Source organism: Cornus florida, unplaced genomic scaffold (assembly GCF_030987335.1).
Source record: "Cornus florida cultivar Cherokee Brave unplaced genomic scaffold, ASM3098733v1 CherokeeBrave_3.0.0_Hap2_Chr04, whole genome shotgun sequence".
NCBI classification, from domain to species: Eukaryota; Viridiplantae; Streptophyta; class Magnoliopsida; order Cornales; family Cornaceae; genus Cornus; species Cornus florida.
The window spans coordinates 77,467,427-77,485,188 of NW_026775574.1; the positions used below are offsets into that span (position 1 = coordinate 77,467,427).

Sequence of the window (17,762 nt, forward strand, 5' to 3'; positions counted from 1 at the left end):
AGTTCTTTATGGGCTTCCACAAAACATCATGACTGCTTTATGGGATTTATGATATTTAGGTATAAATTGTCTCTGAAATTTTGAATCAAGGACTCGATTACAACACAACTTAGTTTTGTCCCAATATTTGGGGTCAGTGAAAAAGTGGTTGCACCAGCCTGACATCAAACCATGTTATACACTTATTACTGAAGTATTGCACACCATGTTACATGGACACTTTACAAACACAGGGTAACATCATTGTTGAAATATCTGTATTATTATTAATTTTATTTTTATTAGCTGTTTTCAGCCTTTTATTAGGTGTTTTATGTAAGATCCCCATAATCATTGGATCACGTAGATTTTGGCCCTTTTTTTGTACCCTATTCTTGTATATAAATATAGTAGCTCTTGGCTCTCGGTTTGAGTAAGCCAAACCCAAGACTTTTTTTTTATCATAATGATTGTGAATTGTGTGCGTGACACACTTGTTGGAGTTGAACAAATCTCGAACAGATGTGTTTGATGTTGGAAAGGAAGAGGTATACATTTTATATTGATCCGGCACAAAAGAGACTAAGCTTCGCTTAACAGTGTTGAGCCGAGTCCGAGCTTTGAACACAAACCAAATCTGAACCTTCCTTTGACTTTTCTTGCTTGTGTTAAAGTACTATTTGTTCCCCCTTCTTTTAAGTTTTTGGTTCCATGTAGACCCTTATTGAATTATCATAAGCACCTAAGGAATCCTCAATAAACTCCCATTTTTAGTTTTCATATTTGGGGATAGTACACTAGTACCTGTGTCCATCTAATATACTAGGTCCTGTCTCTCAGCAGTTAACTGGGATAGTGATTGGATGTACTCCGTATCAAGCATTGTAGAGAATATGACAGTTGTTTGATGAAGATATTTGTTGATTAGTTCATAGAATTGTCAGAGATAAGTCATTCATTGAAGGCATAGTTGTTAAAGCCCTGAGGAGCATTAAAGCTTCAATCTTCTGAGGCCTAGGTGCAAGGCAAGTTGCGGACCTATGTAAGGCACAAGTTGTATAGAACATGCAAAATGGTAGCACTTAAGACAATTCAAAATGGTCTTTTAGAACATGCAAAATGGTCCTGTGGAACATGCAAATAAAATCAAGATTCACAAACCACAACAGGAAAATGACATAATTCATTAAAAAATAGCACTTGAGATACCCTGTATAATTAATGCCTTCAAAACTAAATGAGTATGGCATATTTGAGAAGCACATCAGTAGTGTTAATTGGCAATACTTAGTGCTGTGCTTTTACACGGTTGATTCTATTTAACAGGATTTATGGCTGTTAGTTTTATGCCTATGCATGGATAAAGAGATGGTTTCTTTCTGGAAGAGTGTTGAGAAAACACAATAAGTGAATTATTTCAACTGAGTAATGTGTACAAGCAATAAGAAACACACTGTTTTGGGGGTGTAATGTGTATACTTTTGCTAATTGTGCTCTGTTGTCTTCTATTTATGGGTGAAAGAATACAAACATGTGACAAATAAGAAAAATATATTGATGGAGGATTCCTAAAATCACTCTTACGAATCAATCCTATCTATATTCTATCAACGGCCTAAATCACTCGTATAATAATGTTCTCCAACAATTAAGTTATGAAATTAATGATTCTACCTTATTACCAATAATGGCTGTAGCATTTGGCAGTTCTTTATTTCCATTAATCACTCTTAGTGATAGAGTTTTTTATATTAGCCTGTGGCTTCATTAGCCAAAACTATTTGTGTTACTTTTAGGACTTGCTATTTATTCACTCAGTTCATTTCCTACTGTTTTTATGCAATTGTGTTTGTTTTATACTGATATAAGAGGTTCAGGCACCCTTTGATGCTTCTTCAGTGGACAATATGAGAAGGCTTGCAGAACATTCTGGCGTTCCTGGTCACATTTATCCTTTGGCAATATTGTGCTATGATATTATGCCCCCTCCACCACAGGTATGTTCTCATGTTTGATATGTGATTCCCTTATGACTCCAATACTCTTTACTTGCAGCTAAACATTTTTTTCCAGGTTGAAAAAGAAATTGGGGAGAAAAGAGTGATCTCTTTTCATGGAGCTGGACTGTCAGTGGCACCTGAAATCAATTTCCTTGAAATTACTGCTGCTTGTGGGGACCCTGAAGAGGTTAGTTTATATAATAATATACTGGTCATCCACCCATCTGTAGGTCAAATATATTTTCTACTTGAACTTTATGTGAGGGCCATTGCTTGGTTCAATCGTAAAGCATCTGTGCTACTGGTGCAAGTTCGATTCCCAAAGCAGCCTCTTGTATGTGAAATACCAAAGTTTAGATTGTGTTCTTCCTCCCCATGATCCTGCTGTGGCAGGACCATAGCAGGGCAATGCTCTTAGCTTTAGCATTTAGTTCCGGTGAGGCCCGTGTCGTCATCCTACCACCAAGTTTGGAGAGTGTGAATTTAAGGCGAGGGCCAAGAGTTTTGCATTTATAAAAGCCACTACTACCTTTCACTATAAATATAGCTAGGGCGAGTAGGGATCGTCCCAAGGGATTGTGAGGGTCGAACAAGGTTGTGGAATCGCTATTAGGGTTAGTAGGTCGAGTGATCAAACAAATGGTTGGTTGGTTGGTTAAACTAGAGAGCAAATTAAACTAAATAATTGATTGCAATAAAGAGTAAGTAAGAGAGAGAGAGATCTTGGGGTTTAGAGGTCACCACCAAGCAATGCATTTCTATACCATTGACAAGTGACTAATGAGGGCAAATGGTGTGTTGCAGTATTGGTGTGTGTGTGTGTGTTTGGTTGATTCAACAAGTAAGGATGACTAGTTAAGCATGTATTGTCTAAACATCAGATGAAAGGCACAATATATCTAAGTAATGAAGCATATATTGTCTAAACAACATGTGAAAGGCACAATAGATCAAAACAAGTCATTAATCATTTCATTAAGCTCACAATCCAAATATAACACAAGGTTAGAGACATATGCTACTTGCATTCAAAAGCTTGGATCATCAAACAATAAGCATGGATTGTCCTCCCATTTAACACTACACTACAACTACACTACATCTACACTACTAGGATGAAAATAAACTAAGGGAGAGGCACAATCCATCAAGGAATAAGTATGAACCATCAAGAAAATCACAAGAGCATTTCATTAAGCACTATGTTTTGACAATCTCTAAATCTATAGTATCAATATACATAGACATGCATCAATAACACAAAATCTAGAGACAAGCACATGAACATCTATTCTAACATACATAGACATATGGATAGAATGAAATGATCAATTGAAAGCATTTAACCACATAAATCATTGAACAATCAAGATCTATATATATCAAAGTGCCAAAACATTAATTACAACACTAATCCTTCAATAATACACAAGATTAAGATATAGAAAGCATGCTTGGGGCTAACTCTAGCCCCAAGAGGATGTCTAGCCACTCATGGTGATATTGCTCCAACCCTCAAGGGCTAACTCCATGGAAGAAATCTATTCCTTGTTGATGAAGAACTCCAATGGTGTTTCTAGCCTCCGCCTCTTTTCTTCTACACTAAGAATAGCCTCTCAAGTTGTATCTACCAAATGCTAAGTCTCTTGTATATTGTATCCCCTTCAAAAAGTGCATCATATTCCTTTTATAGGTAGGTCAAGTGACACACCAAATGAGCTAGGGTCGTGCAAAGAATATTCTCTAATGATTAGATAGAGGACGGATTGAATAAGCTGGCTTTTTAACTTTTTCGCACTGGAGGAAGTTCAATCAATCGAACCTTGGACTTGGATCGATCGAACTGGCTGAGATCCATCGAACTTAGGCTGGATCGATCTAACTGGTTGAGCTTTTTGGGAAAAGACAAATCCGAGATATTTTGGGAGATATTTTTGGGAAAAGGACAAAAGTGGTTAGTGGGTGGTACAGCTGTGGATAAGATCAATCATTTGAATAAGGACAAAAGTGTTCGATCGATCGAAGGATGGTGTTGGATCGATCGAACTTTGGACTTTTTGCTTTGGGTCAAGGCTTGGATCTATCTTGAAGTGCTGAGATCGATCAGTGTTCGATCGATCGAACCTTGAAGTTGGATCGATCAAACTTTGCTGCTTCCCACCTTTGGCTTCATTTGCTTCCTTCTTTCTCCACTTTGCTCCTTTCTTTGTTTAATCCCAGAATTGCTTCAATTAAGCTCTTATTTGGCTGAATTAGCTTATTTTCGGGATAAGTGCCTGAAAATGGAAATAATACGAAATCAATCTAAAACAGTAAAGTAAGATAGATAAAGGTACTAGAATGCCTAAGCGTAAGGGGTTTAAATACGCACTTTTCAGCGCTCATCAAGTTCAACTCTATGTATTATTTTGGAGATAAAGTAACACAGCTTTGGCAGTAAAAATTACAAGTTTCATCTGAGTAATTATGAAAGAGGAACTGGTACCAGTTTTGGCATCACAGTTCCAGTTTTACATTGATCGTATCCTTTTGTTTAGCTTTATGGGGATGGCAGGGGCTTGGGTTTGTCCTTGTTCCCAGAATTTTTTTTTTCAATTTTTTTTTTTTAATTCCCTCTGAACATCGAAACATAATTTCCTACATATATATTTGATGAAACCTGTTATAGCTTTCAGTTTCACTGATCAAATTATGAATTTTTTCATCTCTTAGTCACTCTCACAAAAATAGTACAGGTAGCCTTCCTTTCAATTGTTCCTCATCACTATTCCAAAGTTTTTGATCTAGATCAAATGGCCAGCATAGCTAGTGAGAATGTTAATGTTAATCTGTAGGAAGACTAGCATATTAGTATGAAAATGAGTTTATTGGAGACCTAGAGCATTTACTATGGGTGTTAAAATAAGTGAGCACAGTGGAGGTGAATTTGACGTATTTACTTAAAATATTTAGGTAGTGTTGCATTTACTTGATTTCCAGGGTACAATTTTTGTTTTTAGTTCTGATTCTTTTTACAACTTTGTTCTTGTGGTTCCCAGTGGAAGGCATGACAACCCCCATCCTCCTCTTTCCTTGTTATTGTACCAGCTAAAATTCTCCTACTGTTGCAACTACAATGTTTTATCATCAAAAGTACTTAGTAGCAGTACTCTTTTGCACCGCTATTTTCCTGTTATTAAAAGTACCTAGTAGCAGTACATTTTTCTTTCTTTCTTTCTTTCTTTTTTTTCCTTTTTTGGGACAACGGAGGATGTCCCCTCCCTTTGGAGGCGGGGGACTAATCCATTCGGATATCCACAATCAACCCCAAACCAGTAGTATCCAGTAAGCCTAGGGAGGAGGTTTTAGGCCCCTAGGAACTCAACACAAGACCTCTAGGTCATATGCCCAGAAGCGTTATGCCAACTCTGCCATACCGTAGGGGTATCAGTAGTGTTCTTGATTGTAACACTGACATGTAACTAACTTTTGTGGTATGTTTTGTGCCCGAGCTAGTACATTAAAAATATGTATGCATAATTTGTTTCATTCTGATAAGAACATCTGAGCTGGGTTTGAATTTTATGATGTGGCGAAATAGTGATGAAATTGGCTATATAAAAAAATATTATGCAAATTTTTGGCTGCAAAGTTACTGGCAATATCTGGTGAATTGCCAAACACCAAAATGTAGCTGATGATCCCTTTTTCTTGTAGAATTTGCTGTCAAATTTTAAGAAAGGAACAGGAAAAGGAGGATTTATCTTTTCATGGAAGAGGTTTTCTGGGTCTATAAGCCAAAATTTGGGATTCTAATGTCATATAGTTGTCTGAGGTAATTCAAAAAAAGGGTAAATAAACAGTGGTTGTGTTATTGTCACTTCTAAAATGCTTAAAAGTGAGAGAATTCTGAACTTAATGATTTTGATGTATGGACAATAGAGAAGATTTTGTGTTGCCAGCTCCAAATAGGATGGATAAACAAAATTGACATACCGAATAGGCCGCATAGGAGTCCCTACTTGTGTTTGTGGGTGAACGTTTAAATCACAGGCGTTGTAGATTTCTTAACAGGCCTGGTTATTTGAAATCCATGTACTCCATAGTTTCCCTTTGTCCTTTAATTTTCTCTTTCCTAGTTCTTTAACTTTTTCCTTTTCCAGGGAGGGGGTTAAATAATTTTCTAAGGTATTATAGATCTATCTTTATATTTTTCTTTTCTGATCCGAATTCATCTTTTTAATCCCTTTCGAAATGATGTAAATGGAGGAAGAGCTCAAATCCAAATCCGACCAAATCTTTGAAGCCAAAGGCTACTTTCAGTCTTTACTATTATTTAATGCTAATAGGAATTTCACTTCTTTGCGAAGTCACTTTGTTCTTGTTTTGGAGAATTTACCTTGTTGAAAATATGGATGAAAATTCTTTGTAGTCGTATCAATTTCCTAAATTACACTTATCATTAGCAAATTAACTCTGAAACAACTTGATTCCATGCACGTGTACAAGTTATACTTCTAACTTGTTCAAAACAATCTGTACGTTACCTGCTGCAGGCTAAGGTGGCATATACAAAAGCGCTATATGATTCTGTGAAGGAGCAATACGGTGTGCTCAATTCTGCTATACATGGCAAACAAGGTCTAGAGGCATCAATTCCAACTGTATCGTTGTCACAGCCATGGAACTAACCAACTGCTTGTACCTTTTCTATACGATAATCAGGTACACTTTTTTCCTTTACATATCTTGGTACTTTAAAAATTATAGTTAATAATATGACACTTCCGGTGCTGTTGAAACTACAGATCCGTTTTGCCTTGGTTTGGCTTGCTTTATTGTCATACTCGTATTCACTAAGTTGAGATTTGGTAGAAAATCATCGAGCTAGAAGAATTTACATCCTTAAATTGCATTTTTTTGTGTGGTTAGTCTATGAAAACGGCTTTAATTATTCTTCTTTTGATTCTGTTTTTCTAAAAACATAAATGCATCTCAATAGAAATTACGATAAGGGAGTGATGAAGAACTGAAATTTGGCATGATATTTTGCAGGCTAAGATGATTCATTCTACATAACATTGTGTACTTGGTCGCTATTCAATCGTATAATGCACTTCAGAGAAAGAATCACTGCTCATTGCTCATTACTCATTACTCATTACAACTCCCTGTGAAGCATGCCTTCTTTCATCTGTTCGTTTTGAGATGCTCACAATTTTGTGGAGATAAAATCAACCGCGACCGGATTTATCTGAGGCACTCGCTGTACAGTAGTCTTTAGTCCTTCAAGACTCATAAAAAAAAAAATAGTAGTCTTAGTCCCTTCAAGGAATTGGGACAGTCATTAGCAACTTACTTGTATATCATGTATCAGATTTTCTTTTATTCTCATAGCTCCGTTATAGTCCGTTTTTCTTCTGATAAGGATCACAATACTCAACCACAGAAGTTCACTCGTGAATATACTAGAAAGGGTAAATTTCCGGTTCTAGGGTAGTGTAAGTAAATAGTTCTGAAATGCCCAATAAAAAGTCCATTTGGGTGTTCAATGGCATTTTCTTGCTGATAATAACACAGCGATTGTCAAACATTTTGTTGTTGTTGTTGCTGTTATTTCTTTAACAGAGCGTTCTTCCGATATTAGAATGCTAGTGAAAGTGATGAATGTGGCTTTATTTATTTCTTTTGGTTCGGTAAATGCCTCAGACATCTACAAATGGCAAATGCCCACGGTGTGGCTCAAACCTAACTTGCACTTTGGAGAAGAGAGGTTATACTATGTCGGCCAATGTGGTAGCCAGATATATGAAGTTTCTATTGCTATTATGTATATATGCATATATATATATATATATATATATATATATATATTGGAAGAGAGGGTGGTGAACCGGTGGCTTCTTAATTTTTTTCTCTGGGACTTGAATGGCATGGTCCACCCAATGACACCCTCTGTTTGCAATGTCCTTTGAGTAACCAATTTATAACCAAGTTCTGCTAGCTGATACTTTTTGATATATATTTGTTCAATGTGTGAGATGGTCAATTGTTGAAGAACTTGAAAGCACCTTATGCAAGATTCAGACTCTTCAAGTAGAAATGGTATTATCCAACTAGATGTTACAAGATGCCTTTGCAATATTGCTGATATTGAAACATTGTAACGATTTCATACAAATGTCATTTACATGCAAGCGAATGTAACATTGTCAATGAGTGAGGCCTATATGGCAAAACCTATTGGTTGTGGGTTGTATTTCAAACTTTGTTTTGGTTGTGCTTCCATTTATACATGACAAGGAACCATGATTAGGCAGGTTATCATTTCAGACCTCTGTTTCATATATTTGGTTAAATTTGTATAAAACAATGGAAAATGTTAAATATATCTCGTGTTTAATGCCTTATAAAAGACCTAAATTGTTTTTTTTTTTTGCAGGTGGCTTGAATTAGAGAGTTATGAATATACACCAAAATCAATCTACTCGAGCTTGGGTGGAGATTGGTTTTTGAGTGAATTTATTCAAAGTGTTTTAACACTATATATATATATATATATATATATATATATATATATATTGTCTTTGGTTAGATTTAGGTATACTTTCATGTGGAGAGTTTTCGGTTTTAAACCCGTGACCTTCATGTCACAATTTAAGTTGAACATAGCGGAATGTTCATGTCACAATTTATTGCGTAGAGTCGGAGTGAGAGCGATAGCATGAAAGTGACAAAATTTAAGTTGAACATAGCGGAATGTTCATGTCACAATTTATTGCACAGAGTCGGAGTGAGAGCGATAGCACGAAAGTGACAAAATCTAAGTCACACACAGTGGGAACGAGAGCGGTAGTGCACTCAGATTGTGAGAGCAGCACCCATGAAGAAGGATTGTGTGACTTACGTTACAATGGAGCAACTTTATTGTTAAAACTTGGAGAGTAAAAACATACTTAAATGGCTTAGCTTAAATTCCATCTTGAAGCTTATGTAATGTTTGACAATATTGAATCGGCGCTTTGAATTTGGAATTAGAAAAAATTTAGTACAAATTTTAAACTAAATTTCTTCCGATCTCAAATCTAAGGCACCGATTACGTACTCCCAAACATAACATTACTGGATTTTCAATCCGATTTGAAGCAACCAACTACTCAGATTCACTCGCTCATTCACAACCCTCCACCAAATAAGCTTCATTTCAAACCAACTCAGATTACGTTGATTATTCAATTTGACATACTAATCCTCCATTAAAATTACAGAATAAATGGGGGTGCGCCTCACGTGACATTTGGACAGACAAGAAACTGTTCCTTGAACCTAACCTCCCCACTTTTACCTCCAAACAAGGTTATGTTCAATCAATAATATTGTTCTGTAACTTAATTTCCTCTTTTCCCTACTTTTTGGTGCTTGTTTCTTAATACAAAGGGAAGATCACATGCACTTTCCCCACTGCACCTTTCACATTGTTTAATGAACCAAAAGCAATAGAAAACACACAAACATTGTTTGTTTTTTAAAATACATAAAATTAATAAATTAATTAAAATAATTGTTTTTGTGTGTTTGTTTGTTTGTTTTGTGGGTTACAAGAAGAGATTACGAAAAACTATGACAATCTTAATACTATAATATCAAAACATAGAATTTCATCTCTGCTCCCCATGCAAGGCTGATTAGGCTCCTTGTCAAGGCATTGCTTATTTTACACACACACACACACACACATATATATATTGTTTGATTAATTAATGTTGCATGCACGAGGTTATCGAATCATCTCACATCTAATACAATCCAAAAATAATAATATTTTGATACAACCTGGACACTAGATAATAGTATATGTTACATTAATCGCATTATAACACTATAGTAAAGGTGTGCCGTGGGCGTTGTAACACTGTTCTTAAAGCTTTGCAGCGATAGAGAAAAATATAATAATAACAACTATATTGGTAAATAATTGAATCCATAGAAATTTACTAAAGGTACCTTATAGTGATACTTTCTTACTTTTCAATTTTGAAATGAAAGGTTGATAATTTAAATTGTTACGTTCATGTGAGCATGTGAGCGTGTATTGTTTGTGAAAATGAAAATAATAATAATAATAATAATAAATAAATAAATAAAACAAACATAGAGATAGTAATTATGCTCATAGTTACTCATAGCATTTTTTTTTTTTTGGTATTCCACCATGTGATAATGTGTAACAAATAAAATTTTCCTTATCCAATATTACTAACACATCCAGATGGAAGAGGTAATAATTATTTAATTAAGGACTATTATCCAATGGTATTTATAATATGTGTATTTATTAGAGTGATGATATCAAGAGCTTTCGTGTGATAAGAGTTATGAGCTCTAATTGGAAGAGTAATGCTGTTACTAGAGTAGAGGATTAATATAGTTTTTGAAATTTATGAAAAGTCAAATGAGTCTTTTAATGAGTAGTAATGCAATGATGTACTGCGGACTCAGTGGGAGCATCCGCCCCCACTAAAATTATGAAAAAATACTCTATATAAATTTGTCCCTTTCATGAATTTCTCATGAATTTCTAGATTCATCTTTATGAGTAGTGGCCAATTAAATGAGAGAATATGACGCTCTTGTCACAAGATCTTTGATAGAAATGCTTTATTTATTTATTTATTATATATATCTAAATATATACACACACACATTTAATGTTAAAACAAGCACATACACCCTTTTTGCCCACGCCCAGGCTCAAACCCTTCCCCTGATTATACCACTAAATTAAAGGCCCTTTGATTATATTGCTAGGATTAAAGTATTTATTACACCAACACTAGTAATTACAACACATATACTGTATTCATGATGCTGTCACGAGATTTTTGATAGGATATTTATATATATTTTTTCTTTGAATTATAAAATAAACACATATTCTTTTCGCTCGTGCCTGAACCCCTTCCCTCCCCATTTGAGGAGGGGGAGCCGCGAAAGACCAATTGAATAATTGATTATATTACTAAGATCAACCTATTTATTACACCAACACTAGTAATTATCCTTTATTAATCTCTCTCCCAACAGAAAGTTATAAATCAAATAAATGCATGGAAGCAAGCATATTTAATGGTAAGATATTTAAGCATAACAAATAATGGAGGTTTGTTTTAATGAAAAATCAAGAATTAATGAAGAAGCCTCCTTAAATTTGTTTGATTTAGAATTAAATGCGAAGGAGTGGAGAGAAAACTGCTTCTTGAAACTGTTGTACTGCAACAAGGACAGTCCTCCATATTTACTTCAAATCCACCATAGACCAATTAATTGCTTTTAGTTTTAACCACTTTAAAATAATAAATGCATAGTCGCTTGTGGTGAGACATTTAGTTATGTAGGTTTGTTTCAATGAAAATCAAGAATGAAGGAGAAGCCTCCACTCTACCATCCTAGATTTCTTTGATTTGGAAATAATAAATGTAAGACAAGGACACTCTCCATTTACTTCAAATCCTCCTAATTGACCACATAATTTCAAGTGATTTTACTCTCCATTCACTCTTCTAACTAAACAAAAATTATCGGCGTGTTCGGTACTACTTCTTTACCTTCTAAAATATAAAATCGGGTTTAAATCTTCTGTCTACAAGGACACATGTGTTAAGTGTTTTATTTTTGTTTTTTTTTAAAAGAAAACATAATCATACTGAGATGGTTTGCAAGCACGGATGTACTGTTGGCTTAGTGGAATACTAAATTTTTTATTATTGCATTTTACACCTCTAAATTTATATTTTTTTTTGTATTTATACCTATAAAATTTTGAAGTTGCCTCCACTGAAAAAAAAAAAAAAAAAAAACCCTTCTATATAAATTCCCTCCCCCATATGAATTTCTAGATCCATCTCTGCTGATTTGCGAAGAAAATTCTCCTTTTCAAAACTGTCATGTCACAAGTTTGATTAGTACACTATATAAAAAAATTAAAAAAATTATATTCAGTTTCAAGATTTTTTTTACTTTTTTATTTTTTTGTTTCTTAGAAAACATAATAAAAATTTATATATTTAACATGGATATGCCAAAAATTCCTAACTTATATTAAGATATTTAAAAAATCATGAAAAAAGAATGAAAATGACAAATCTAAATTTAAAATATTTTAATAATATATATTTTTAACAAATTCCCCATTTATATGGAATAAATGCAAGGATTAAGGTGATTATGATATTTTTTTTTAACTAGTTAAAATTGAAAAGTTTTTTTACAAAAAAAAAAAAAGAAAGAAAAGGAAAAGGAGATAAACTTACACTAATAAAAAATGTTCAATAAAAACTCTTGTCATCATTAAATAAGAATAAAAGAATTAGTGTTCCTAAGTTCAAAACTAAACTATTTTTTTTCTAGAAAATGAATAATGTCATGACAAATACTAATGACATTATGATAAAACCATCCTCATTTATATAAATCAATCAAACTTACTCGGCCTTGGAACTTCAAATTACTCCATTGTCCTTCATTTTCTGGAGTAGTGATTACTACGAATATAATCCTTTTTTGTGTGGGCAAAATTGTCATTTGATTTTAGATTAAACTGAAAATAATTCCAATGGGTACACGTCACTGCTGCTAGAAAAAGACCATAAAGTCATAATAGCCCTCAGATATAGTAGAAAGTGCAGAGATTTGATCTGCAAGTGATGACTACCACATGGGCCCTACATATTACTGATTATTATTATTATTATTATTATTATTTCCAAAGTCAAAGAACAAATCAATGATCTAAACACATCAAAGCTGTGACGTGACAGTGTGATTCTAGCCCCACGTGCCTCCCGCGTGCCAGGGTTGATGTGAGAGTGCACCATTCGGGGGAAGAGGTGCAGATGCAGCAGAAAACCCACTTGCTGTGGTCAGGTAAGCAGAATATGTGGGCCCCACACTGCTGGATTGTTTGGAAGCAGGTCCAACTCTGCACCTGGGTCCAACTACTTTTCCCAGATGCGATAAGGGTGACATGGCAGTGAATCTCTGTGATGGAAGTGGAATCCGGAGGGACCATTTTGGGGGTTTGGTAGACTCTTATTTTGGACAGTTGATTTTGAATACAATTTAATCTTTTCATATCAACATTATAAAGATTTCAATATTAATGTGTACTACCATTGCTCAATAGTTAAGTGAATTAATATTATTTATATATTTTAAGGTGTTTGTATTTGATTATTTGTATCTATTAATTTAAAATTTTAATTTAATTTTTATAATTTGAACAAATTTTTTTTTAGATTCTACCAATTTTAATTTTAAAAGTTTTTAATTGCATTTAATCAATATTTTTAAACTATAATTTATGGAAGTAAAGAAAAATTTAATTTAATTTTTATAATTTTAAAAAAAGGGAACGAATTATTTTTTTAGATTCTACCAATTTTAATTTTAAAATTTCAATTTTATACAGCCGAACATAAGTATTTTATTTTAAATCAATAGAATTATAATAAAGATGCAACAAACTTGCAATTGATTTTTGTGGATGTTGTTATCATCTTCAACCACATGGACAATAAAGACAGTAATGCTGGTTTGGTATACATGAATGGAATAGAATAAAATGTTCATTTTAACCATTTCTTTGTTTGGTATGCAATTTAAAGTGAGAATGGCTAAACTGTAATGGTCATTCTATACCCAAGTAATTTTTTTAAAAAAAAAATCAACTTTCCAAAAAACCCTTATGTTCCAGATCAAAAAATCACTACCACCTCCCACCACAACTATCTCCGCCTTTCACTACCACTACCACTGCCTTCCACCACCGCCCACTGTTATCCACTACTGCCACTGCCTTCCACCACCATTACCTTCCACCACCTTCCATCACCACCATCGCTACCGTCTTTCACCACCTTCCACCACCACAGTCACTTGTATTGGCTTCAACTACCGCTCCCTACACCACTATCTCCTTCCGCCACCACCACCACACCACTGCCACCGCCGCCTTCCACCATTGTCACCGCTATCACTTCCAACACCACCACCTACACCACCACCGCTTTCCACCTCCACCACCACCATTACCACCATTTATTTTTAAAAAATTACAGAAGAATGTCATTTTGTTAATTTAATTTATTTGTTACTAACAAAGATATTTTAGAGAACTCAATTTAAAATTTATTTCATTTTAAATTTAAAATTGGTCCAACCAAATACTAGAATGGTTATTATCATTCTATTATTACACATTTCATATTTACAACCAAACAATATAATAAGAATGAACATTCCATTCCATTCATATTCTCATTTTATTCCCACTTACATTCCATTCCATTCCTGCACACCAAACGCAATTTACCAAAAGGGCATATTAATGAGTTCAAATGCATGTTATATATGTGTGTGTGAGAGCAAGTTACATTTGCCTATTGAAATATTATGGTAACTAAGTTTGGGTAAAGAGAGAGAAATACACAGGTAGTGTCACTAAAAGGGCAATGAATGAGATCAAGATGTATATATAATTATAGATATACCCTCACTTTAGATAGATACAATATTGTTCGCTTTTAGCTCTTCCGGGCAGGAACTTCCTAGAGGGTCACTCATCCTGGTAGTACTCCAAGTTAAGCATGCTTAACTCTGGAGTTTTGGTGGGTTTACGACAATATGGGATTGTGCACTTGTAGCTCGCTCAGTGTGGTAGGTTACTAGTGCCACCTGCACACGGTCACACACACCCGCCCACAAGGTCGCCACAATCATCTCCCTTTGGGGCCTAATGTCCTCGTTGACCACATTTTCGGCTGGGTCAGACTCTTATACAATTTGTAATGATCTTCACCCTAGCCAGATACAATATTATCTATTCTTGGCTCTTCCGGACCAGGGACTTTCTATGGAGTCACCCATCATAGTACTACTCCAAGTTAAGCACGCTTAACTCTGAAGTTTTGTTGGGTTCACAGTCATCACGGTTTTTAAAACGCGTTGTGTCATAGAAGGGTATTGAATCTACATATAACACTTGCCCCTTCCACATCCAGATGATGTGGGATTGTGCACAAATAACTCGCGCAGTGTGATAACCTACTGGTACTATTTGCTCACGCTCACACATATCCGCCCATAAGGTCGCCACACCCACACACACGTATATATTCAACTCATTCTGATTTTGTTTAATGAATTTGTTGAGAATTTAAGTTTGAACGAAAACCACTAAAAGTTGTAGCTAATTAGTATATATGTTTCAAAAAAAATTTACATAGATTTGAAATCATCTTGCTAAGATTAAAAGTGGATTTTAAAATCGGACGGGCTCCAAACCCGTTACAATTACTAATAAATATATAAATAATTTTTTTTTTTATATAATTATCTATAGGTTTTATTTTTCTTTATTTCTTATGATAATTTTGAATATTAACAATATTTTTTATATTTGAATTGTTAAATATTTTACAATACTTTTCTTTTCTTTTTTTTACAAATTTTATTTTTAATTTGTTCAAATTTGAATTATTTCTGTAAAGGATTATGCATACCAGATACTCCAAACCCGTCTCGAGTCTAATGGGAAGTGGGCAAGATGGTAGGGCGGATTTGGAAAAAAAAATATATTTGTAGGATGTGGTTGGAATCCTTGTGAATGCTTTATTTGCTATTTAAAAAACAAAAACAAAAACAAAAATTGCGTGAAAAAAAATGCACTGATTGGAATTTATGTTCTTCGGAATAAGACTTTTACCTCAATGGCTTTGACTTGTACTTTTGTTATTTACATAACTTCATATATAAGGAATTAGAGGAATATTAGATCACGATAAAGTGTAAAAGCAGTCATTTTAGATGCTACAATAGTTAGTGATTACTTTTTTTTCTTTTCTTTTCTTTTTTCTTTTTAAAGTTTTTGACATAATTATGTCACTAGAAAATTATTAAACAAGAGGCATAAAGAGCTAATTATAATTTAGAATGCCTTCATTTTTCTAGGGATTTTTTACATGATCACAAAATAAAAAATAAAAAATAAAATCTAGTTGGAATGGTAAACTTCTCTGAGGCAACGCCTAATTAGAAAAAACCTAGGTCCAAGTGTCTCCTTAGGTAATTGGTTTCAGAATCAATTTATTCTAAATACAAATAATTTTTAAGGAGTTACGTCTCATTTTCCAGATCTTTATGTGTGAGAGATGGCTTGTACGAGTCTCGTAAATTAGTTGGAACAAAGAACCCAACGCCTCAGATATTAAAAAAATAAAATAAAAGCCTTCTCCAAGGCAATTAACAAGGGTGGCATGGGGACCATATTGGAATTTTCTTTTTAGACACTTCACCTCTTAGATTCGTAGATTATAACAAATGGAAGTTCATATTTTCTGGAAGTGGGCTCATTTATTAGGGTTTTTTTATTTATATATTTTTGAAAATACTTTCACACGACAAGAATTAAATGAAAGATGACAAAGAAGATAAGATTAGTAGACAAAGTAGGAAACAATTTTCAAAAGTTTAATTATAGCACTCTATTAAAAAAACATTTATGTTGTTTAGTTTCGTACCGAAGATGAAAATAGAATTGAAAGAAAAGATCAAATTGATGGAAGAAGAATCCTAAAAAAAATAAGAGTTATTTTCTCATATAATTTGGTAGAATAAAGAGAACAAAAGAAGAAAAAAAGGAGTAGAAGTATGACGTTGCATGATTTGAACGTCACATTTAACAACAATAAATTTGTTAGAAGGTGTACAAATAAGATAAAAAAAAATAAACCAAGAAAGAATGAGAAAATATTTCTCAATAATTTAGGAGGAAAAAAATATATATTTTTACAATTTTCTAAAAATAAATCTTTTTAATTGAAAATTTTAAAAATTATTTTCTAAAAACTAAAACTAAATAGCTTTGGGTTTGTTTAGTACGTGTTTGGCTTTTGTCGATGAAAAATAAGAAAAACGGTATCAAAACGTTTCGTGAATAGTGGTCAAAAATTGAAACACCAATTTGATATTTTGTATGTTTCTGTACCGTTTATTTTTTTAAACGAAACAAAGTTTCGATTATCATTCAAAATACTTATTTTTATTTTGGATTAAAACACAACATAAAAAACAAATCGGGTACCAAATATACCCTTTCTAATCCGTCTTCTATTTTTTTTTTTTTTTTTTGAAAAATAAACCCACCATCCAATTTCTATCATCAATTCATCATCCCTTCCTTTCAAGTCCTCTTTCCCTCTAAAGTTCCTCTCCCCTCCATCAATTTTCTTGCCCTCTTCTCTCCCTACCAAACAATGCATAAACAGGGTGGATCCAAACCTAAAGCACTTTTTAGGTTGTCCAGTCTGCACAAAATAATGAGTGCATGAATAAAGGAGTGAAATAAATTTGGCTTCACTCTGCAGCAAATTGTAATTATTTACCTTTTCCAAGTCTATTTCATTAGCATCACAAAACTACAAAAACAGTACTTGGATTACTGAAATCTTCTACAATTCAACAAACAAAAACTGTTACATAAAATGACTTGTGTCACACAACATGTGAATATTAAAAAACTTTATATATATATATATAACCCATGAACTTGAGAAAAAGATGATAATCAATAAAGATAAAGGGAGGCGGTGGTAAATTTTTTTTTTTTTTTTTTTTTTTTCCAAATTACACAATCACCCTTTTTGATATGAAAGGATGTTTCCATCCGTCCTTCTCCTTATTGAATGCCTCACGTCTTTATGAAAATTAAAAATATAATTTTTTTTTGATAAGGTTATGAAAATTAAA

The 17,762-nt window shown here is 33.6% G+C and overlaps 1 protein-coding gene across 2 annotated transcripts in view; it reads left to right on the top strand.

Annotated features, from left to right (window-relative positions):
* The window catches only part of LOC132303586 (glycerol-3-phosphate acyltransferase ATS12, chloroplastic), a 29,614-nt gene extending 22,013 nt beyond the window's left edge, over positions 1-7,601 (top strand). For both annotated transcript variants that reach the window (XM_059800908.1, XM_059800909.1), the window contains 4 exons: positions 1,857-1,976; positions 2,053-2,166; positions 6,515-6,683; positions 7,014-7,601. In XM_059800908.1, the coding sequence (XP_059656891.1) occupies positions 1,857-1,976; positions 2,053-2,166; positions 6,515-6,649 (369 nt within the window). In that variant the 3' untranslated portion in view covers positions 6,650-6,683; positions 7,014-7,601. The remainder of the gene's footprint in view (positions 1-1,856; positions 1,977-2,052; positions 2,167-6,514; positions 6,684-7,013) is intronic.
* Positions 7,602-17,762: the final 10,161 nt, after the last annotated feature.